The sequence below is a fragment of the Glarea lozoyensis genome (genome assembly GCF_000409485.1).
Source record: "Glarea lozoyensis ATCC 20868 chromosome Unknown GLAREA14, whole genome shotgun sequence".
In the NCBI taxonomy this organism is placed as follows: Eukaryota; Fungi; Ascomycota; class Leotiomycetes; order Helotiales; family Helotiaceae; genus Glarea; species Glarea lozoyensis.
Window position 1 is genome coordinate 284,955 of NW_007360988.1, and position 23,157 is coordinate 308,111.

Consider the following 23,157-nt stretch of genomic DNA (forward strand, 5'->3'; position numbering starts at 1 on the left):
TGAGTCAACCGGTGACATTTGTAGATAGTTGTGAGAAGGTACGAAGTCGTAATTCGTGTAGTTGAGATGTGGTACAATAGGTGAGTGAAGGAACTGGCACCGATGAGAGGCGGACATGTGAGGAGAGGAGGCGAGTGAGGTGGATTGGAAATACAGTAGCGAGGATGGTAGTAATCATTGTATGATACTATAATGAATATAAACAATGTTGAAATGCTTTAAAGTCGAGCATAGAGATATTTCCTCGTTATAAGGAAGAAAATTAAGATTTCTGGTAAATACCTTCGACCCTTTTGCATTTATCCTACATTCTCGCTATTTTGGTGGCATTTCCTGGGCCAGGCGTGCCACTACTGCCACTGCCCAGCCCATCACGCAAAGTAAAGTTTTCAGCGGCTCAACTCTCCGAGTCCCTTGATTCAGCACGACAGATCGAACTGGACTGGACCCCAATAATTCCCAGTAGTGAGCGCCTTGGTGACCTGCCCAGCTGCTGCACCGCTCTGCTTCCTGCTCGCTTAACTCTCTCTCCTACCTCCTTTTCCAATATTGGACAACGCATCTCTCTTTGGTGCATGACCTCTTCTCCTCTTCTCTATCAACATCATCATTGAATTATCTTTCTCATTTCGTTGCTCTTTTATTATTGCATTGCATTTCAATTTTCCGTGGGGCGCGCCAGCCAACCTCGCAATTCGCCGCAGAAACTAATCAAAGAAGCGCACGGCCGTTTTCGTAGTGACTCGAGTCGAAGGAGGGTGTGTCGGCGTCTCGTCTCGCCCCGTCCTTGCTCCATCTTTCCTCACAACACTCAAAAGAAGATCTTCCGTCCTTCAACCTCATCCGCAGACCGACGAGACGAGCTGGAGAATCCACCCGTGAACCCTCTCAGCTGCGTTGACTCTTCTAACGAGAGGTATCTGGGTACGACTTCATTGCAGTCGCAAAGCATCAGACTCTGCACATCCACATCAGCTCAGCTTCATCGACCACCCTTAATTACCAACCCTTCTGCCCTCCGAATCAATCGTCACGTTCTTCCATCCCAACCTCCTCCACGATTCTGCGGCATCGATCATCGAGTCCCAAAAGTACATGCATCGTGCTTGATACCTTCCCGCTGTTTGTACCATCATTCCACTGCGCATGCCAATCCTGTGATCTCCTGGCGAGCGACATTCGAATCACGTCCACCCGATCCCTCGTACATCAACACAATTACAAACCACCTCGTTTGTCCGTTGGCCCCCCGACATATATTATAAAGCCTAACAGCAAACGCCATCAGCTACAATCTCCCTCTCGACAAAACCTGCTGCTCAAAGACTCTGAAACTCGAGCGGCAAACCAACTCCTTCCTTCACCGCGATCGTGCGGCACAACGCCATCATGAGAGAAGTCAATTTCAGTATTCCTAATGTCAACAAGGCATCGGTGGGCATCACCACGGCCCTGTACGACCGTAGGGCCCTCGATTGCACATCCACGCTTCCTCTCATCAATTCCCTCAACCACCTCGCATACCTCACGACCTCCTCCGCTCGTATAAGGGACATTCTCACAGTCGATGGAGGTGTCGAGAGACTAGTATGTCTGCTCAAGGCTGGCAGGAGTAAGGACATGATGGATATGTGGAAATGGAATTTGGCATTTCAATGTGTGGTTAATATCGGCGTCCGAGGATCGGAGAACGTTCGCACAAGAGTGGTGGAAGCAGATATGGTTCCGGTGATTGCTACAATACTCGACAATTACATCAAGGTTGTTGATAGATGCCGTGAAAAGGCAGAGGAGGCAAAGAGCAAGGCGTTGGCAGAATCTCGACACCATGGTTCTCGGTCGTCGGATCACAGAAGCCCTCACAAAGGGGCTTCTTTCAGAAATCGTGCCTCCCAGTTGGAATCAGACTTCCGTACATCGAGGAGACAAGCTCCTCCACAGCCGATTGAGATTCCCCAGGTTTTCAACGCTGGGCCTATGACAGCTGGCACCGATACTATGGATACGACCCCTACCGGGCCAGCTTTTGCCATCACCTCACCTCCTGAAAGAACTACGTTTTCCGCTCCTCATCGCCACCACCATCATCACCATCACCACCACAGAGGGCAAGAAGCCCGACAACATTTCTTACCCCCATCTCGACATAACATACAACCACTGGCTTCAGCGGTTCCTTCAATGGATGCAGCAGATGGCTTCAATCTCAGACCTGTTCGAGATGTGGATCGTCTGCCATCTATGCTTCCTGGATTTCACTCTGGTCTTACGTCTCAGCCTGAATCCCCGACCACCCCTCTTCCTCCTAATCAATTAAGATCTCCCACCGTTCGTCCTACATCAATGTCACAAACAGCAATGCGATCACGAAGGAGACCATCGATTCGCCATCAAGCATCAATGGTTGGGGAACAAGAAGATCCCAATGCCGATAGCATGGCATCTGATGAGTCTGGAGATCCAGAAATGTCAGGAGTCAGCACAACCGAGATTCAATCTCCTATTAATATTCAGGATATCAGCATGGAAGAAGGCGACAGCATGTTGACAGCTGTTGACACCACTCTCGGGCTGACTACACCCACAGTATCGGAAGCCCAAGATGCTGGGACTTTTAATATCACACACCGCTCTGCCTTGGATGGCAGCATGATTAATGACGCGACTACCCCCACTGGCCCAACCATCGGTCTTTCTCCAGCTCAAACAACCGCAGCAAACACTCCTCCAACCATGCCTCCGAATGCCACGATTCCTAGATACCTACTCGATCGTCCGACACCTACGAATGGGCAAGTCTTGGCCGCAATGCCGAGAGACGAGGACGTTTTGATGTCCCTTCAACTCCTTGCTTATGTGTCAAAGTACTGCAATTTGCGCTCATACTTCCAGCGCTCTCACCTTGTTCCAAAACTCAAGATTGGTTCTGAACTTCATCTTCTTGATGTCGATGAGGCTGGGCCATTTTCCGCGTCCTCGGCATCCTCTTCAACAACTGCCTGCCACTCCGCCTGCGATTCCGAGGAGGAAGAATACCTTCTTCCTGACGATTTCAACATCTTTCCGTTGGTGGAAAAATTTACCGTCAGACACCACAGCCAGGATATGCAATACTGGGCTGGTGTGGTTATGCGAAATCTCTGCCGCAAGGATGATAACAGAGGCGGTATTCGACAATGTGCATATTACGAATGTGGCAAATGGGAGGAATACACAAGACAGTTTGCAAAATGTCGACGATGCCGAAGGACGAAATACTGTAGTAAAGGGTGTCAAAAGGAAGCTTGGGTCTTTCACCGACACTGGTGTGTAGCTGCTACCCAGTAGCTTGTGGGTACTCGATAGGATCTATAATGGAGTGTCTAATGAATGGTCCATGCTACACATGGATCGAAAAGAAATCAACAAGAAACGAAGAACGAGTTTCCTAATATTATAATGAAGGATGTTATTCATACGAGGCACACAAGCGGGCTCATCTGGGTCACTTTACGGACACCAAATCATATTTATTGCATATCGGGCGTTTCATCGATGAAAACAATTCTCTTTCTTGCAAACGATACCATACCCGACAAACAATCGGTGGCAGCGGATTCTTTTTTCTTTGTCAATTTTCAATCAACTGCATACGACCGAAACTATTGGGGGCGATCTTACTATGACGGATACCAACACAATTGAATCGGCGGAAGGACCGAGGTTGGAGGAACACCTTGACCTCCTTCGCAGAAACCGAGTCTCTGGTACTTTTACCCAACAATACATACACATACCACAACAAAAGCTTCTCATGCGATTCTTTGGCACTCTCTACTCTCTGTCTTTGAACCCGCATAGCCTGCGTCATCGATGGGTTCAGGTATTTCTACCTAGTACACGTTCGAATTTTATGTTTGAAGTTCTATCACCCGGCGCTTGTTTCAATTTTGAAGCTCCCAGTCAGTGGAACAGACCATCTCTCGCTACGAGGATATTGAGAGAAAGGGTTGGATTACTTCTTTGACTTATGAAATGTTTTGCATTTGTGTGCGGATACCTTTCTCTCCCTATCCCTATCTTGCCTCCTTTTTTTTTGTTTTCAGGGTTTTCCTACTCCCTCTTCAAAGGGTTGGATTTGTGGATAGCGATGATGTTGTGCCCCGTCCTTTTTATTTTTGTGAGATGATGGGTAGGGGAGCGATGCATTTGGGTTGAAAGAGAGAGAGTTTGATATTGGGTTTTATTTTTGATGCAATGGATGATGGGGTGATGGGGGTGAATACAATTCGATGGAAAGAAAGAAAGGATTATGAATGAAGTAAGATGAATGTGAGAGGGAGGGAGAGGGAGCTTTGTATGTATGTATGGTTATGGGAAATTAAATTATTCATTGATTGTTTAATCGTGTCGATGTGTTGTGTTATGTGTGATTTGTGTTGAGGTCTGAGGTGTGTGATGTGTTTTTGCGTGTTTTCGGGCGGTGGATTGACTTCTAGCCTTGGTTCTTTGCCTGACTGATTGGCAGGTAAGATTTTCATGGCTGATATCGTTAGCAGGATAAAAGTAGCGCTAGGGGTACTCGCATTTGTTAAGGGGTGCGGGGGAATAGTCATGTACTTGACGTGGTATCAAAGTAATGGCTATAAAATTAGGTTACCTAGCTTTTCTCCATACAGATTTTCGTGAACCATAGAAGGTGGTATGATAAACATTCTCTGCGAGGAGCTCGTCTACAGCTTAATTAGAACATAACCTGTGGTGTTATATGTACTCACCGCATTATACAATTCGATTTAACCGATTCGGTCATGTTTAGTTCAATTAATCGATATCTTGTACTTGAGAAGTACAACAAATGAATGAATTGATCGGATGGTATGGAGTAACCTCGCTTGCCTCAACTTGGCAGGGCCATTCCTTGTCGGTACTGATCACCAACCTTTTCTTTAGGATTTATTTATGGCCATCTTCTGTAGACCAATGTTAGCAGGGCCTACGGTTTTTGCAAGATGGAAATGCCCTCAATGACGAGTTGTAGACGGTGAAGCACATCAAGGTCGACATTTGTTGCAAGGTGTTCTTCCAAGCAGATATGAACTTGGTCAATTTTTCAAAAGGCATGCATAATATTTTAATGGTAAACAGCAAAATCTAAACGCACACGGTAGCATTTATACTCTTTCAACTGTCCGTTCTTATTCAAAACGAAATCTCCTACAGATACTGTGCTACCACTCTCATGGTCACTATTGGACACCAATTTGTTCTTAAAACCCCTCAACACTCTCACCATACCAGAGACCCTCTCTAGACAAAGCTCGCTTTTGCCTCCTTAGCAACATACGCCATCTCCACCAGTATATTCAACCACTCGCGACCACCGACGATCAACCTTGAGGTTTGACAATCAGAGGCTCAGACCCAGGCGAACGTATGCGGTTTCGCTTTCAGGCGGAGGGTAGGGATGGATTGATTGCTCGTGAAGATGCTGTTTCTCCGGGTTGAATTGCTGGTAGGTAAGCATAAACATCCAGCGTATGCCGAAAAGCTGTAGTAAACTCTGCGGCTAAAGATTGTGTTCTAATGTCGTCAGTACTCAGAAGATATGGATTGAAAGGAGGATAACGGGCCTGCCTGTAGAGTGCGACTCCCGTCGGCTCTCCAGACGAAGCTGAAGGTTCGTAGCCGGCACCAACGGACAGGTGGGAGTCGACTTTGCCGGCCGACCTCTCGTAGATGTTTAGTCTAGTCATCAAGGCCAGGAGCCCTTTACTGGGTCGGCTCCTAGGACCCTTCTGCAGCACTATTAGCCCGGGTCCTGTAACGAGGTCGTACCACAGATACGACCTCCATCTCAGGGGGGTTGGCACGGTGGTGCCTATCCTCTATGAGGATATTCTCCACCGTTCTCAGCCTCGCCAACATCTCAGAGCGATTCTCACGGTGGCGTCTTTCCTCTACGAGGATATCCTCCACCGCTTTGAGCCTCTCTTCCATCAGTGTCTTCCACTGGGAGTCGCCTGCTGGGGATTGAGGTGGAGGGGGGAGAGGAGGAGGAGGAGGTGAGGGTGGGCGGAGTAGCTTACCAATCCAGCTGTTGGGGAAATACAAATTGACCATTTGAATGAGAATGTGAATTACACCAATCAAGGTCATGACGAACACGCAATATTCAATGGCCGTAGTCATTGTTGCGAGTCTGTAACAAGAAATAGAAGAAGAGAGGAAGAGAGGAAGAGAGGAACCAGAAGGTCCAGAAGAGACCAGACCCACGCATGCTTAGCCCTGGCTGGGTAGGGCACCACATCACAACAAGAGGAAGGAGCAGTGCAAATTGATGACATCGTCATCTCTGAAAAGGGGTTTCCATGATAACGCACTTCATAAGTTGCGTAACATAACTAAACTGCCATTCCTGACCACATAACTTTGCTTGATGCCAACGAGTGTTACCTTTATCCTTTCTGGCCACGGCCAAGGAATTTCCGTGGTCAAATCTTTCTCGTCCTGGTAGGATAGGATCGAATCGAACTTGAAATCTGCCGCAGGTTTCTGCTCGAAAGACGCACAGACTGATCCTCGCTGATAGACAACTTCGGTCCACGATGTCTCCTCAACACTACTGAGTCGACTTCTGAACTTATGGTCATTGAAATCTCGCCCCTCCCCAAGATCCATCCATCTTGTCAGGAACATCGCATTACCCGCCTTGCCATAGCTTTTGAAATCGACTTGGAACTCCGTGTAACAATGATTACAGTCTATAAGGCCTTGCTTATTCTCGAAATCTTCGATCTCGGTCGCCGTCGGAATCTGGATACCATATTTGTGCAGACTTGTCATTGCTGCGAAGCTTATATGAGGGCAAATAATGATTCCACCAAACCATGGCAGAGGAATGTCTTTAGAGGATGGCACTATGAACACTCTCTGCTCGCGCACGAAGAGCGATCCGTTTTGAATCCGAGCTTCCGCTGTACGTTGTTCTTTAAACCCCCAGTCGAACTTTTTCTTACTTTCGCAGCCAAGAAGTTTTAAAACTTGCGTATTCTCACGGGATTGCCTGTAGGCTTTCATTGCCATGTGGAAACCAGTCGACGAAAACTCGGCATATGTCCCTCTTTCAAGTCCGCTGGTCAAGTCCTTTCGCCAGCATGCCAACCAAGCTCGACTGGAATTCGTACTCGAAGGTAGGTGGTACTCCTTGGCGTTGGATATGGGATGAAGTTGGACGCAACTTGGACAAACGACGTGGTTTGGCAGGTCACGTTCCAGGCAATAAAGGAATTCGCACGTGGTCGATTGTCCAGCCTTCTTGAGCGAGTCCAAACACCGATTTCTGAGGCATGAGTAGAAGGAATGGCAAGTCAGGCTTAAGCTTGCTCCTGATACCACGGGCACATAGTCTAATATGAGGATTATGAGCTCAAGTGGAAGCCTCTCGATGGGCGAGTCCACGTCAATGGCAGTGGATCTGCCTTGAGTCCGAAGTCGTGTAACGCCAAATCTGAAAAGTCTGAATGTTTGTCGAAGAAAAGGACATTTTATGTTTGGGGCTGGATCCATGGAGAACTGAGGAAGAGCGGAAGAGGTTGAAGGAGTGGTCATGCTTCTTAGGTATCGGAAGAGGTTGCTCAACTATGTATAAAAGCTCTGGGCCTCTGGTGTGTAGCGGTTATGCCGGTTGTGGTCAGGTGACTCTGCGTAATTCTTACATAATCGTAGACAACCGCTCTCACATGGCTCTCCCGCGTTGGGTATTAGGCATGCTAGTGTAATAATTGTATTATGCTTTAGTTCTTACTATTTTCTACGGTCACGGCTATCTATTCCGATAAAAACAGAGCCTAAAGCTAGACTCTTGGTGCCAGTTACTTGGACTCCGAGTTTCCGACCACCAAGCCTTCCAAGACTGCCCTGATAACACAGGATCTAAACGGGTCTGAACAAATTTCCCACAGTATAGGGCCAGTACCACTTCCCCTCAGTGGGACGGGAGCACGGTAACAGCCTTTGGAGTAGAAGATTCAATAGTAAACACGTGTAATATTTCGACCAATTTCGCAACAACACCGCCATGGTTGAAGCCAGGTGTATATACTTGGCGCCAATTCTATGCTGACATTTGCAAGGGTCTTTCAATATGGCAAGAGGCAGTAAAAAGTTATGAGAATCAAGGCAATTTATACCACAATCTAAGGTGAGATTCAGAAACAACTTGTTCATGTATTTCTTTATTTATTCCCTGGTTGGATTGGTTTTCTCTTATGGATCGACGTAATATTCTCATTCGACAATCACCTGCAGAGTACCGTCGCATCGCCACTCTACGCCTCATTCCAATTTGGCAACCTTGGACTGGTTCCACCAAGTGCCGCTCGAATTGAAGGTCAATCCTTCATGACAACAATTACTAGCTTCAGAACGACATCCCACGTTTTGAATTACTTCTTAGAATACCTGGTTGAGCCTTGATGTGGACATCGCAAATTCCGAACTCGACGCAGTCAGAATCCTACCAACGCTGAATTTCCTACCAACGCTCGATTGAAACAAAATTGAAGCTCAAAGCAACAAGTCGCACAAACGACGCAAAGGACAAAATTATCAACAAATCCTCTGACCTTTCATTAAAGCTCTTTCGTCACACAATATCCTCTACATAATCATCTCTCAAGATGGCATTCTTAAGCACCACACCCTACCCCCCCCTCACCAAGCGAGCAATCTCACCACATACCGGCTACACCATAATTCTCCCCGTCATCCTCGGGGTAGTCTTCATCGCCCTGTGCATCTACCTGTTCTGGTCCTTCCGCCAGCGCAAAGCACAGCAGGCGGTTCAGAGACGTAGGGAGAGGGAACAGTCTATGAAGACTTGGGGAAAGGATATGGGTCCGGTGAAGGGTAAGGACAGTGGTGGTGATGGAGTGCTGCTGGCTGCGCAGGGTCTGGGAAGGGGGCTGATGGCTGCGGGAAGAGGTTGATTGCCGCGAAGAGATAGATAGGGAACGAAGAAGTGTTGTGTATGATTTTTGCTGGAATTTGGGATTAGGATTTGTCGGTAGACAATATCGAGACAATGGATTCTCACAACCAGGACAGATTCTTGGTCCACCTCCGAAAGCAACATGCTTACCCGAGGATTTCAGCGTGTTTTCCTATCTCTCGGGCTTGAATTAAAATGCGTCCACACCTCAAAGCTCGTTATCCCGATCATAGCCCAGAAGACCAAGGCAACGATTTGGCGCTTTGCGACGAAGATTTGACAAGAACAGTGTCACGTTTGGCTACACGATGGGCGAACGGGATAGTTGGGAAGACTCGTAGAGGTTTTCAAACGAGCATCAGCAAATTCGTTGTGGATATCGGGAAACGGTTTTTTTCTACTTACTCGCAATCATTTCATAACGCTTCTTGTGCTCTTGGGTTCCGAGCAAGGAAATAAAACATAAAGCTCATCCAACTCGCCATGGTATTCCTGCCTGCGGGCAAAGCACCCAAGATCTGATTGGATTGAAAGGGAGATTGTCTGTTTCTTTCGGCAACGCGAGACTGAACTCATAGGAGCCTTGTTCCGCTCTGTTGTCCAGAGACGAATCTTTCAGTGCCAATGCTTTGGGAACGAACTTCTCTGCATATTCTCAATCCACCCGACATCCGGGAGTTTAGGGTGCTGTTCTACAAGCATTTTCTTGAGGAGCCACCAGATATGCTCAATTGGGTTTAAATTGGGGGAGTATGGAGGCCATTCCAGGACCGACATACCCTTTTCTCCGAACCAGTCCCGAACATTGGCTGCTGTATGGATAGAGGCATTGTCCTGCAGAGTATTAACCCTGGGTCATCCAAATCCAAGTAGTAGGGCCCGACCTGGTCGTCGAGGACTGCGAGCACGTGGCGAGTTAGCAGTTGGCGGAGTACGCATGTTTCTTTACTACAAAATCCCTATCTATTTATATAGATCAGATATGAAGTACTCCAAAAGCAGCCCCAGGCTATAATTGATATATCCCCCCCATTCCTCTGTTGTCAACCCGTTTGAGCGCGTGTTCGGGGTTCGAAAAAGTGGTGGGCATGGACGTCATCAGGCAAATAAGGATGCCCGCACTACCGTAATACAGGGACAGGAACTCAAAATTCCAGGTTTCTCGGCGGTGATGTCAGCAAAAACGCTAAGAGAAGATCATACCCCATCTTGCAAATCGTAAGCAAATGTGACTTCGTAGAATTCCGTAGTTATCAAAATCGTACTGTAGGATGTTCTCGTATAAACTACTTTCCAAGATTAGAATAAGAAGCGGTTTAAGTCACTGTCCTAATTGAATAGAATAGTATATAGATACTTTAGCTATAAGACTACTATTTAATAAGCAGTACTAAGTAACTCAAAATGTAAATACTCACCTTATTCCTAACAATCCGCTTACCCCGCCATTAGTTATAGCCTAACCCTCGGGTGGACTTTTACTATAGAAAGTCTAAAATCCCCATCTTATCAGTCGCGCGAGAACAATTTTTTTGATACTTACCCAAGACTTAAAATCCTTCGACAACAAATATCAACATGGCCGATAGTATGTGAAATCCGAACTCCTGTTTCTGTATCCAAATCTCTTAGAATTCAATGCATATTCAACGCAAGCTAACGTGTATCTGAATTTCAGATCTACGCAACGAGACGGGCGCAAACCAGAACCCAACTTTTGCAGTCAATGCTAGCAAGGAATAGAAGGTCCTGGGAGACAAAGCTGTCGGTGGAATGGATGATGATAAAGATCATGTTGCGAACGTCAAGAGTGGCTTGAAAGCGTGAGTCCAATCTATTCCCGAGTGCAGACCCTGAGAGTCGTGTTCTGATGTGCCTATTTTTAAGATCAATCAACAACCCAAACACATCTGAGAAGGCAAAGAAGGACGCGCAGGAGAAGTTAGATACTTTAAATAAAAAGTAGGAGACGAAGAAATTCTGGAGGATGTGCCTATGAGGTGGCTTCATTGGATAGAGCAGACAGGAACATACGATCTTCATAGACGTCAAACCCTTTTCCACGGACAATTGCTCTTCAACGAAACGTTATTTGAAGATTAAAAGTCGCAGCGGTACGGGAGACTACATTATCACAGTACTGATTTAGACGGTCGTTATTCTATGCTTTTTCGGCAAGCCGGCATACGACTACGGTCCACATAATAGCAATACCAAGGGAGCCAATGCCTGATGACTCTGTCCCTGCCCTTCATAAGGAACCACATCACATTTCTTTCTAGAATACAGTTCCTCAGGATCGACATTACCAAGTCCTTGGCGAATTGGGATCGGTGCCGTGTCTTCCTTACCAACCACTAAGGTTAATCAGCGACAATTAATCGCCTCAATGACACTAATTACTGACATGCCTGTCCTTCATCTCAAGACACAAATGAGTCAGCTATGCATCTTTGCTGTTTTATAGTGGTTCTTATCGAATGATTCGAGTACAACTCGGCATCCGTCATATCGGAACCATGAACTTAACTAGTCATAAGGTGATTCAAAATCGCGTAAATGTTTCTGAATATGTAAATTCCATTTAACATTTTAAGTTAATCTCACAAACTGACAGACTTTGACTTGCATCAGTCATATCTTGAAGCATTGGATTAGATTTCTTCACCATCGCGAAACAAAAGACCATAAAGCGGCTTTATTTTCTATCAGTCAGCAGCCATGCCGTTTACATCCGCCTTGGCTTCCAATGCCAGTAGATCATATCAAATCGCATACACCGTGTTGATTGGCATCGATCTCGTCTTCGTTCTGCCATTTACGGCTCTTGCTTTTATAAAATGCAAATATTGGAGAGATCCGTCCCGAGAGTTTGTCAACTGGCTCAAGGCGGCATTGGTACTATTCGCCATGTTAGTAGCATTTTCTCAATTCTTACGGCGTGCCTCTGTCATAATCGAATTTTTACTGACTTCACCACGGATCAGAACTTTATCCTTGCTTTTCTCACAAAACACCCTGAAAACATACGAGATTTACTCTGATGTACATCATTGGCATATTGTTTGTGCCCAATACCACGTGGGATACCTTGCCGATTTCTCTAGAACCACATCTGCGGCTGCCGTGATGGTCCTGCTCCTGACCCTAGGACCTGGAATCCATCGCGCCATCTCGGGCGTGACAAGTACCTTTGACAGGATCTTACGATATGTGACGTATGCTCTGGCGGCTGTTGTTATCATGCTCGCTTTTGTGTATTACGGCTTGTCGGTCGATTTCCAAGAGAATTACACCAATAATATCGGATATGTCACAAACCGCCCTGGCGGAGCTGAGCGTGTCGACACAATCAATCAACTAATGGCTACAACATCCATCATTCTCTGGGCGGCCTCACTCGTTATTACAGGTTTGTCGATATATACTTTCATACAGAGGAAGAATTCATCTCTCAAAAATGTTAGTTTGCAGCATTCCGTTCATCTGATCTTTTTCGTAGTTTTACTGACAACAATTCAGGTATCCATTCTATACCTGGCCGCCAGTCTGTTGAATATCATAAGCTCGACTTGGAATTTTACTTATGCCATCGAGTGGCTATTGCAGTGGGATGTGCGTTCTGGTCAAGAGCCATACGTGATGCTGTTGTCTATCATTCTGGGTTGGTGGACTCGCGGTATCTTGCTGATTCTCAGCTATTTTGTCGCCAATAAACGTGTAGAAAGTGGTGGTATATGGTCATCGACGAAGAGCTTCAGAAGCGTATAGATTGAACTGAGGGGATTAATCGTGGAATTTTCGCCGTGGATACGATATTATATAAGCAGGCGTGCTCCACATACAACCATAGAATTAACAGAATCAGGCATCCCGTCCGCTCTGACTTTTACAAAACTTAGATCGGTACTCAGTAGTTCGGTGATTGATTATAAGCGAATAGCTACAGTTGTATGATTTGGGTTTTGGATGATATTTTGAGTGAAGGGGATTAAGCGAGGGGTGGATAGGTGGGATAGTGGAGGGGGTACAGGGGTTGAGAGTTTGACGGTGCCACGGTGAGTAGAGGGGTAGTAAGAGGTTTTAGTTTTAGAAGGCGTACTTAAACCATGCTCTTAGACATCCAAGACCTTTGCTGTTCTTATTGCGGTGTCCGATTGAAAAAAAGAAAAGAGCAGTATGCTCGAAACAAAAGGTTTGGTGACCGTCAGCGACAGTCTTAGCCTTCACTGAGATAAACTGATTGTATCAACAACCAACCTTCACAGATAATGAATGAGCTAGGAGCTTTATCGAAAGAAAATTCAATTTTGAAAGAAAAGTATATAAGCTAAATGGGAATTCATTTCCAATTTAGGAAGTTTTGACACAAACTTAACTTCATGGGTAGGACCTGAAAATGATACATCATCCGGACAAATGAAAACTGTTTTTTTATCTTTTTATATTTAACTACTCGATTTAAAAAAGAAACTCTGTACCCCAAGTTGTTCGCAGCAAGATTGTTGAAGTATCCATGTTTGCTAGCAACCCCTCTTATGTTGAATGGTCCAAACTCGTATGAACGCAACCCTTCTCCCTCTCAATTTTGAGTTTTCTAAACCCCAAGAGAAAAGATACAAAACACCGTGACACCAAGTTATTAGCAGCAAGAAAGTTGAAGTTTCCATATTTGCAAACAACGTCTCCCATGTTGAATTTGCACGGTCGAATGAAAAAGCCGAAGAAACAGAGTACCCCAATAATCGAGTTGCTAGCAGCAAGAAAGTTGAAGGTTCCTTATTTGCTAACAACACCTTTCGTGTTGAATCTTCCGTCCTGAAAAGAAAAGTAGAAAGCAGATCCCGACGCAGATACAAGGAAAGTCCTTCCGTAATTCAGAGCGACGAGTCAGATATGTTGAAGTATTGACTGGCGTGGCTGGGTACTGGATTGCCGTAACTATCCTAGACTCCTGTCGATGGTTTCCAATGTTCTTCATCTCCTAAAACTGTTGAACTTGTGTTCCTCCCGATTTTATCTATCGTCCTTGAGTTGGTTGCAAATCTGCTTGTGAAGACCACAGAAGTAATCTTAAATACCTGCAACGGTTTCAACTTCCGTGGACGTATTTGTGACCGTTCCATCCTCAGTTTGGTTATTTTCCAAGCCAGGACCCTCAGTTTTACGAGAACTCATCTCGCTCATTTCATTACCCTTGTTTTTCGCCATAGCGACGCAATCATCGATCAACCAAGAAGGTACTAATTCCCCCTCCATCTGGTAAGATCTCATATCATCAATTAGATAAAGCCGGCGATTTCGTCTTTCTTCTGAGGAGTGCTTTGTGTATAGATGAATGAAATAATTCTCTATATCGGGACTTGGAATATTCGAATTGCAGACGCGGCACCGGCACCAGACATATGATCTCCAGTTATATTTCCAGAAATACCTGCAAATATTCCCGAATTTTGGTAATCTTTGCTCTTGGGGATGGTCACCGAGGTGATCTATGATGGCCCGAAAATTCTTCTTTTTAGAAATATCACTAGGCATGATTGTATAGCATCCCAGAAAGGCAAGCGGGCAAGCATCCAAGCTCTCTAACCGAAGGTGTCCATTTTCGAGTGGTACAAAGCGCCAACGGATCGCGTTCAGAATCTCTCCAGAATTGGGTTGATTGTGAGAAGATTGATCGCCATTTTCTTCGAAGTGGCTGGAGATCTCTTCTTTGGTAAACGGCCCTGCAGTGCAGTTCTCGATAAAACATAAGAAATGCTCAGGATCACTGTGCTTTTCTCGGAAATGTTGTCGAAGCTTGTCAGACCTTGGAAACGTCTTTTCTGAGCGAGGGCATCCATATATCGGGCACAAAAGATTGTTGTTTCGCTGATGAATGCTCTTTACATGCCGTGACAGCTCATAGGTTCGCGGAAAGTTACGCTTGCAGCCTTGGTGCGAGCAAGAAAATCTGGCCTTAGCAGGCTTCTTTGGTTCTTTTGGAGCAATGCCGGGGGCTTGTTGTGGTCCAAGGGTCATATGATTTCGGCGAATTTGTGATGTAACGGCCGGGATAGTACAGGATGGTTCCATAGTGATCGGAAGGATTATGTGGTGCAACGCTCTAAGTCGCCCCAAAATTAGCGTGTCTTTTTTTTTAGCCACTCACCCCAAACCCATGTCCACCTCATCCAATGGAAGGTTGATGAAAGCATCGAAATCGAAGTCGTCAAGCAGGCTGGGAGTGTCGCCCTGCTTCATGCTTCGGGATTGGTCGCTGCCTTGGGGCGGCATATTGTCTTGCAGAAAGTGAGGCGGTTAAGCGATGGAGGTAGTAATGAGGAGGTAATTTTGGGGCGGTGAGAGGTGAGAAGAGCGTAAAAATGGCCGCAAAAATGGTAGAAATTGGCTTGGGGGACGAGGCGCCTTTATGTTTGGGGGAGCTGAGAGGTGTGGGGATAAGGAGGTCCGAAGGGCTGCTGTGTTGAGAAAGGGCGATGTGCGGGTGCATCACTTAGACAGCCCCAGAGATTTCGTGACATGTTTCTTTGCATGATGGCCTCCTAGATGATTCAGATATGCTGGTTTGTAAACACTTTACTTCTATCTTGTCAGTCACCACGAACTTGCCTTAGTGATGTGCTCTTGTGGTTTGGGTCGTAGTCTAGTGACCTGCAAGCAGAACAAGATTTCCTTCAAGTGACACAAGAAAAACTTTGCTTGTGTAACCGGAACTCAAGACTCCCTTGCCGATGTTGCTAAAAGACAACCATGATTCCAAAGTAATGAAGAGTCTTGTCTCAACAACTATCAAAATGATTAGCTATGACCTTTGTGATTAGAAACCAATTTAGTTTACTCACTTGGGTATAAATTGTTTGTGATACACTTGGAGAAAAATCGTTGAGCCTTTACTCTCGAGGACAAACTTCCGTGCGACTAGGGTGGGAAATTGTCCAGCAGAACATACCAGCTCATGTGACCCTTGAAAATCAATGGTCGCGGAAAAGCCAAATTGATGCACAACACAAATTCAATTTCCATCATTAAAATCATTAAATCATAACCCCAACCCCCAAGCCCCAACCTTATACACAAACCCCAACGCCACCCAAAAACCCGGATCCAGCCCAAGTAAGTAAAATCTAACTATCAAAGCTTTTCGGCTTCCCAATAACAACCAACCGATGAGTATCATCATCGATATCCACAAAATTATTTCCGACATTCTCAAAGCCCTTGACGCCAAGTCTCTGCATCAGCGGAGCTAGCTCCAAGATACCAGCGACGGTGATACCGAGACTGACTTCGAGGAAGGACCAGAGGAAGACGTCTGCTGCGTCGTAGAGTGGGTCCTTGTAGGTGCCTAGCTTGGAGAGCGCGGCGATACGGATGAAATTTGCTATGCTTGCTCTGTTGAAGGGTTAGAAAAGGTAATTTGCATGAGTAGGAGGGAGGATACTTACAGAACTCCGATAAAGATGATACCATAAACACACATCTTGATCCTCGGACTCGGTTTATAATGTCTCAACATCACGAACGGCAAGACCAAGAACAGAATATCCAAAGTCACAGTGACGAAACAGAGTGCATATCCGACTTTGATAATCTCATTCGGATCCCTACACATGCCCTTCGCGGCAGGATCAAGTCGTTCCCACGAGAAACTGATCGGAGTGCATTGCACGACGGTATAAACACTGACGACACCTCCAATAGCAAAATCCACGACGATAGATCCCCATAGAATCCATTTCTGCACCCTAGTCGTGGCCCATTGCAAGAAAGTTGTCGCGATACTAGCTTTCATAACGGTGGTAAGAAAGACGTAGAAGAATTCGAGGAAGAAGATCCATTTCAGACTGTCCGAGACGTTTTGAATTCCGGATTTCAGGACATCAGGAGTGTGTTTTCCTATTCCTGAGTTGGCACCTAGGATGAGGAAGGCGACTAGACATCCGAATACCGCGAGGACGATGAGCATGCCGACATCATTGAAGTTGAACTTCTTGGTGACGATTTGAGAGTAGGTTCTTGTGCCGATGGATAAGGTGTTGATGACTAGGAATGTTATACCGACGGCGATGATTTCTGGTGCTTTGCTAGGGGTAGCCATAACCATGGTTGTCATGGCGGGCGTCGTTGATACACTCATATTGAAAGGGCTGGGAATGATAGGACTTGTTTGAAGAAAGGAAATTACAACAGGGACGGAAAAAAGGGATATCAAGTCGACTAAGAAGGATTTGAGAAAATAAACTTTGATGCTACTGCGCGGGATAAGCCAAACCAACTAGTCTCACTCAAGTCTCCGACAGTCGTGAGGCTGAGTAGAGTTGTTTGAACTCCCTGGATGTTTGGAGGTCTCAGATATCTCTCAATATGGGTTTCCATGCGAGGATGATTTCGTCCCAACTTTCGAGACACAGATTTCCGTCAGGTTACTAGGATGTTCAGATCTAGATATTGTAACTTGCAAGTCGTTGTACATGTGAAATCCCAACTCAGTTTACTACTAGCTGAATTGTTCCGCTCAGGTTACAGCAATTCTAAAGAGCGCAAGTGAGGGTCATATTCGCAGCAAGATACTACCAACAAGTGTTGTATATTCTTGAGATACTCAGATCGACAATCAGCAGATAACAATCCTCAATTCATGAAACGCCAAGTCAAGGGAAAGAGCGTGCGCAAGACCTACGCTTGCGTTTGGTTGGTTTTCCGTCCTCGGGCCGTGCACAACACCAAAACCATAAGCGAGGCGAAGCTTCATGCAATAAACGGCTAAAAACAAACTTCCCAGGGCCGAGGGCTGGGACTGTTGGAAACTTTAATTTTGTCTTGGATTTTGTTTCGTAGAGATGGGAAGCCGTGCAGTTTAGTTTGAGTAAAACGGGCGTTGAAAGTGCCGGAGCTATGTTTGTTCCCCAGACCAACAGCCGTTTTCAGAAGGTACTACTCATCGAACATCATTCAGTAAATGAATACTCTGAGGCGTGGAGTGTAGTTAAAAGAATATGTGAAGCTTGACAGAATAGGAGAGATCCATGTCTTGTCCTCGCCCGACTTTGGAGTCTTGAGTGGAAGTGGTGACTCAAACGACATTTTCGCTGCTTCTTTTGTAGGACATCTTTCGCTAATTCAAGGTTAGGCACATTGTTCGTACCTACGCATGCCACCACTGATGACTCTTCTCCGTAACGATCGTTCAAAGCGAAGATCGATCGGGTCTGATGCTGCTTCGGTACCAAGTCTGGAAAATACGAAAGCTCTGCAAGAATGCCGTTCTACAACAGTTAGAAACGTCCATCGAAGCATTTGAGCTGATATCTGGCCCAGCTTAGCATCAAGCCATCAACGATTAATGTACTTAGGGTTATCGTAAAAACAAGGAGTGCTATCGAATACGACCTTCGTGGTAGCCTCAAAAGAGAGTTATCGTCTTCAATTTGCAATTTTTGAAAATTGATCCGGTGTCGTAACGAGAAGTTTGTCGAATATTGGTATGAGAGACTCCGATCCGCACAAATGAGTTGTCTCCACAATCTTCGAGGATAAGCATAAAATCTACCACATGTCTTTCACTGAGCTGGTAGGCAGTGCTCGTGGAAATAAGGACGCACAAAACTCGTTTTGGACTATCGCACTTGCCCTGCAGTTCGGGTTCGTCAAAAAGAGCAATGCCGACCGGAGCCAGCTCGTCGTCGTACAGTGGGATAGACCCAGGCTCTAAATACCCTAGTTTCGACGTTGTTGGGCCGATGACCAGGAGTTCCAGCATACGTGCTTTGATCGTAACACAAGCCCCAGAAATTTGTTTGGATTGGAGAAACCTCTCCGTATGAAAGCCCAAAACGCCAATCATCGGTCGGCTGTTGATTGCTGATATCGATTCAAGTGGTAGACTAAGCTGATAACATTTGGCAGAACAGTCAGGAACGCAACCCCCCTCACCCACGCGTGGTGTTGTTAGTACAAAGCTCATGGGCGTATTAACTGAAGCCCAAGACCAACTCGGGATCCGGTCTGAACTACTTAGCGAAGGAATGGCTTGATGTTTCGTGTTAGGATCTACTGACTTCTGACTATCGACCTGCCATAGTAGATCTTGTGGGAATGACTTTAACCACGTTCCATAGAAATATTTGTCGTCCATGAAAGAACGAAAAGCTCTGGCAATACCCTCAATTGCTGGAAGTCGATCGAAGGGCTTCGTGAGCTTCATTCGGCTATAAACGGATACAATGTCTATCCAATTCTGCCGGACCATTTCCCAGGAATCCGTGGAGCCAGCTAAAGCTTTACGAGTATCGACAATCCATTTCTGGTGTATTTCCCCATCAATCTCGTTACCCGCTTCAGAAACTATCATGGAAGGGCATTCCCAATATACCTGCGAAGCTCCAAAGTGTAAAGATCGTCGAGCCATGAGACGTTCCTGTAGAATCCAGCCACGGTTGCTGAGATGTGATTGATTCACATCCTCGCGAAACGACACAGCTGCATGTTTATGGTTCAGGTAATCAGACCTGTCGCTAATGTCCTTTTCGTCCGTTCCCCAAGGCGGCACTTCGTAAGCGTAGCGAACGATAGTCGGCAGTCGTTTGTAGTCGTCTTCTCGCTCCATCAATCTTAATGCAACAGGATGGTAAGGTGTGCTCGGATTTCTCTCCCCAAGAAAGCCACCCTCGTCGTTTCTCGCGCAGTCAGCAAAGACAACTACTTCGGCAGAGGCGTAGATTCTTGCCATCTGTGCTGCTTCGTTGTTCCAGTCCACTGAATCATCCTGAACGATGCACAAAGAGTCGATCCAGGTGTATTGTAACCCCAACTCAGCCGTCGCTTGAAGGGCGTCCGTAATTGATTTCGGTAGTTCAACTGACGAGAACCAACTGTATCTCAAGCTCAGATTCGCAGTTTTGGTGACCCACGACGGTACCGGTCCGCTTGACCACCGATGGCTCAGAGCTGTGAATAATGGCTTCGATTTCTTGCAATCGCATATTCGAATCAAGTTCTCTTCCCAACGGCTGACATCAATGAGACGTGTGGGGGTGAAAGTTCCATCATCCATCTCAGAATCCATTGTCGCCGCGCTCGTCAGCATTTTGCTGCAATTAGGATGACTTACGCGGCATCTCGATAACCATCCACTGCCGATGCTGGAGTCATAATAAAGTTGAGGAAACCGAGTTATAGAAGATTTGCAATGATATATTTTCTCAGATTCAAATGTCGTATGACTGACAGAATCAACTTGGGATAGGGTTGAGTCCGTATCCTCAAAAATGCCTTCGAGAACATCAAAGTCGATTGAGGCCCTGTTGAGATCAGTAGGCTTTTGCACCACTTTGGTTTCGTCCCAGACCCGTTCGGAAAGGAAACTATCAAGTTTGACTAGTTTTCCATCGTAGAAAACAGACAAGTGGACTACTCCGGTAGTGGCTAAGATACTTTTAAATTTATCAGCCAGGCTTTGCTTCTCGGGCTCAACGTGATCTGTAATGATATAAGACAGGTTTTCCACTGATCCGGGAACATAATCTAGAAACAGAACTCGGAATATGTTGCAAAGGTCGCATTTCATATCAGCGTTGAGTGGGACGGTAATTGACCTCGTCGATGAAGGGAAGAAGCTGCGCATTATAATTTCTTCGCCTAGCTTGCAGCACTGTGAGCAGAGCCAGACGATCTTGCGTTCCGATCCTACCTGGATGGTTCTTCGGTATTTTGCAATACTAATGGCCAGTGTGTACTCTATTTGAAAAGCGAGCTTTGTTAAGACATTTTGCTTGTTTGGGTCTTCCCAATCACTGGCAATTTTCTCAAACTCCTCAAGCAAAGTTTGACCCTCTAATCCTAGTAGGTCATGATACATGTTCGATACCAGCTTCCTCGGACCTACGAGATCACTGAGGAGGTATTTCTGCTGATGATTTGCCCACTTGAACGGAGATCCAGGTTTGTGGGGATTGATCTGGGCGCCAAAGAGAGCCAAGGTAAAAGCACAATGTACCATATCGGTACTAGCAGCCACATGCGCTGGCGTGTAGCTTCCTTCTTCGCCGAATATATCTGCGCCAGTCCGAATAAACAGAGCTAGTATCTTTTGACTTTCGACCTGCATATTGTCCTCGTCTAGTAAGTAGGCGGCATCACGATATCGCCGCCTTGATGGTTCATAGACTCTGTCCACCTTATGTGGAAGAGCCCATGAGATGTCAAGGGCAAAACCCATCGGTCCACAGCATGCCAGATGAACTGGAGTCCAACCGGCTAGGTCTTTAGCCTCGACCAGGTGCGGCGCATATTCTACGATAGCTCGAACTTTGTCAAAATCCTTGACGAATGCAGCGTAGTGAAGCTCGTTCCAGTCACTGTTCTTCAGTCAGATTTACAGTAGTACATGAGAACGTAAACAGACCGAGGTGGATTCTTCCCAACAGGGTGATCAAGAAATATCTTGACACCAGGCATTGTTCCAGCCGTAATCGCAAATGATACCCGAAGTAATAAGAATGTGCGATCGAATATGTAATACAAAGAAGAATCTCAGTATTTCTCACATACTTGCTCATCAGTTGCAAATCTTCGGTGGAAGATGACTTGTACCAAGAGCTGTTAATAAGATGGCTTTGCTTCTCTCATACTACGGGGTGTTCTTAGAACATGAATATTACTAAAGCCAACGATGTCGAGAATCATTGCTGTTGCTGCAGGCAAAACCCATGCTGGTAAGAGAGAACAGTCGGCCCACACGACCAATGTTATTGTGAAAGATTCCGTGGATGTTGGAGAAGATGGAAAACGAAAGAATCAGGAGGACCTTGGGTGCCCAGGTGTAGGTAGGTAGGTACTAGTACTGTACAGCCACAATTGTCAGCCTCAGTCCAGGCTGACAAAGCACCCCGCCATGAATCCTCCCCACCTCACCTCAAAAGCACAACCACCTCCCCTCCAACAACAACCCAAACCCAAACCAACACATCCACGATGATCGAAATAAAATCCCTCTCCCAATTCAACACCCTAAAAACCTCCTCCCCCCTCCTAATAATCGACTTCTACGCCACCTGGTGCGGTCCCTGCAAAGTGATCTCCCCCGCCTTCTCCAAATTCGCAACCCAACATGCCGCCTCGCCCTCCATAGTCTTCGCGCAAGTCGATGTCGACAAAGCCAAAGACGTATCGCAGCAATGTGGTATCACAGCCATGCCGACCTTCCAGTTCTACCGGGGCGGGAAAAGGGTGGATGAGGTTAAGGGCGCGGATGTGCAGCAGTTGGGGACGAAGGTTGGGTATTATACGGGGTTGGTTGCGAAAGAGGGGCCGGCGACGGCGGCGAAGGTGGGAGGGACGGCGCCGGGGAGCTTAAGGGGCTTGATAAATGTTGAGGGCGGTCGGTTGTTGGGGAATTCGATCATGTCGTCGGTCAGGAATATTGCGAGTCCGCCGCCGGCGGGATACGCTGTTACATCTACGTCTGGAGCGAGGGTGCTTATCTATATCCCGTTTACGCAAGCGGTCACACCTTCACATCTCAAAATCACGGTTGATAAAGCTGCGCAGCAGAATGCGCCTTCAAGAATTCAGATTGGTACGAACGTGCCGGTGAAGTTCACGAAGAATGAGGAGGGTGTGGAGTTTAATGATTTGGACATGGAGGCGTCGCTGGCGAAGGCGGAGAATACGCAGGCGTTTAATGTGTTTAGTGATGAGTATGTGGATGGGGTTGCGGAGTTGAAGATGAAAGCTAGCAAGTTTACGGGGATTAAGAGTTTGCTGATTAGGGTTGATGCGAATTTGAGTGGGGAGGATACGAAGATCAGTAAGATCAAGACTTTGGATTTTATTGGCTTGAAAGCTTAGTTGTCTTTGAGCGGAAACATGTATAATGATGTATTATGAAGATATGACAGAATGATATCAATATGCTTTGATCTAGAACTTACAGTAGCCTCCCGTTGATGTATTAAGCGAGACGTCCCCCTTTGTTGTGCGGAATGCGAGGCTACTCTTTAACAAAGGGCGGACTCTGCTAATGCTCAGCATCCTGATTGGTATGAAAGAAGTATTCAAGTAAAGCATTGGTTCGGAATTAGAAAATTAGATCACGGATACACACTCCAGCATTATCATGAAATGACTTCTCATGTTCCAAGCAAACTCTCTTCTCGTCGTTCTCTTTATCAAATTCAAACTCT

General features: G+C 46.1%; 9 protein-coding genes across 9 annotated transcripts; 4 read left to right on the forward strand and 5 right to left on the reverse strand.

Moving 5' to 3' along the window:
- Positions 1-1,389: 1,389 nt before the first annotated feature.
- Positions 1,390-3,327, forward strand: GLAREA_06657 (HIT/MYND zinc finger-like protein; the record flags this gene model as incomplete). Its single annotated transcript, XM_008080605.1, has 1 exon — positions 1,390-3,327. One exon carries the CDS (start codon positions 1,390-1,392, stop codon positions 3,325-3,327), a length of 1,938 nt encoding a protein of 645 aa, XP_008078796.1.
- A 2,102-nt stretch (positions 3,328-5,429) lies between these two features.
- GLAREA_06658 (uncharacterized protein) lies at positions 5,430-6,171 on the reverse strand (the record flags this gene model as incomplete). The annotated part of the gene is made up of 2 exons (XM_008080606.1): positions 5,430-5,777; positions 5,827-6,171. The coding sequence occupies 2 exons, from the start codon at positions 6,169-6,171 to the stop codon at positions 5,430-5,432; spliced, it is 693 nt and encodes a 230-aa protein (XP_008078797.1).
- A 192-nt stretch (positions 6,172-6,363) lies between these two features.
- Positions 6,364-7,590, reverse strand: GLAREA_06659 (F-box; the record flags this gene model as incomplete). Its single annotated transcript, XM_008080607.1, has 1 exon — positions 6,364-7,590. One exon carries the CDS (start codon positions 7,588-7,590, stop codon positions 6,364-6,366), a length of 1,227 nt encoding a protein of 408 aa, XP_008078798.1.
- Positions 7,591-8,660: 1,070 nt separating this feature from the next.
- Positions 8,661-8,969, forward strand: GLAREA_06660 (uncharacterized protein; the record flags this gene model as incomplete). The annotated part of the gene is made up of 1 exon (XM_008080608.1): positions 8,661-8,969. The coding sequence occupies one exon, from the start codon at positions 8,661-8,663 to the stop codon at positions 8,967-8,969; it is 309 nt and encodes a 102-aa protein (XP_008078799.1).
- A 2,723-nt stretch (positions 8,970-11,692) lies between these two features.
- Positions 11,693-12,742, forward strand: GLAREA_06661 (uncharacterized protein; the record flags this gene model as incomplete). Its single annotated transcript, XM_008080609.1, has 2 exons — positions 11,693-12,433; positions 12,494-12,742. 2 exons carry the CDS (start codon positions 11,693-11,695, stop codon positions 12,740-12,742), a joined length of 990 nt encoding a protein of 329 aa, XP_008078800.1.
- A 1,302-nt stretch (positions 12,743-14,044) lies between these two features.
- On the reverse strand, positions 14,045-15,247 carry GLAREA_06662 (C2H2 and C2HC zinc finger; the record flags this gene model as incomplete). The annotated part of the gene is made up of 2 exons (XM_008080610.1): positions 14,045-15,077; positions 15,123-15,247. 2 exons carry the CDS (start codon positions 15,245-15,247, stop codon positions 14,045-14,047), a joined length of 1,158 nt encoding a protein of 385 aa, XP_008078801.1.
- An 851-nt stretch (positions 15,248-16,098) lies between these two features.
- Positions 16,099-17,111, reverse strand: GLAREA_06663 (uncharacterized protein; the record flags this gene model as incomplete). Its single annotated transcript, XM_008080611.1, has 2 exons — positions 16,099-16,366; positions 16,420-17,111. 2 exons carry the CDS (start codon positions 17,109-17,111, stop codon positions 16,099-16,101), a joined length of 960 nt encoding a protein of 319 aa, XP_008078802.1.
- A 1,266-nt stretch (positions 17,112-18,377) lies between these two features.
- On the reverse strand, positions 18,378-21,430 carry GLAREA_06664 (Ankyrin repeat-containing protein; the record flags this gene model as incomplete). The annotated part of the gene is made up of 2 exons (XM_008080612.1): positions 18,378-21,330; positions 21,378-21,430. The coding sequence occupies 2 exons, from the start codon at positions 21,428-21,430 to the stop codon at positions 18,378-18,380; spliced, it is 3,006 nt and encodes a 1,001-aa protein (XP_008078803.1).
- A 214-nt stretch (positions 21,431-21,644) lies between these two features.
- Positions 21,645-22,822, forward strand: GLAREA_06665 (Thioredoxin-like protein; the record flags this gene model as incomplete). Its single annotated transcript, XM_008080613.1, has 2 exons — positions 21,645-21,802; positions 21,895-22,822. 2 exons carry the CDS (start codon positions 21,645-21,647, stop codon positions 22,820-22,822), a joined length of 1,086 nt encoding a protein of 361 aa, XP_008078804.1.
- Between the last annotated feature and the right edge of the window lie 335 nt (positions 22,823-23,157).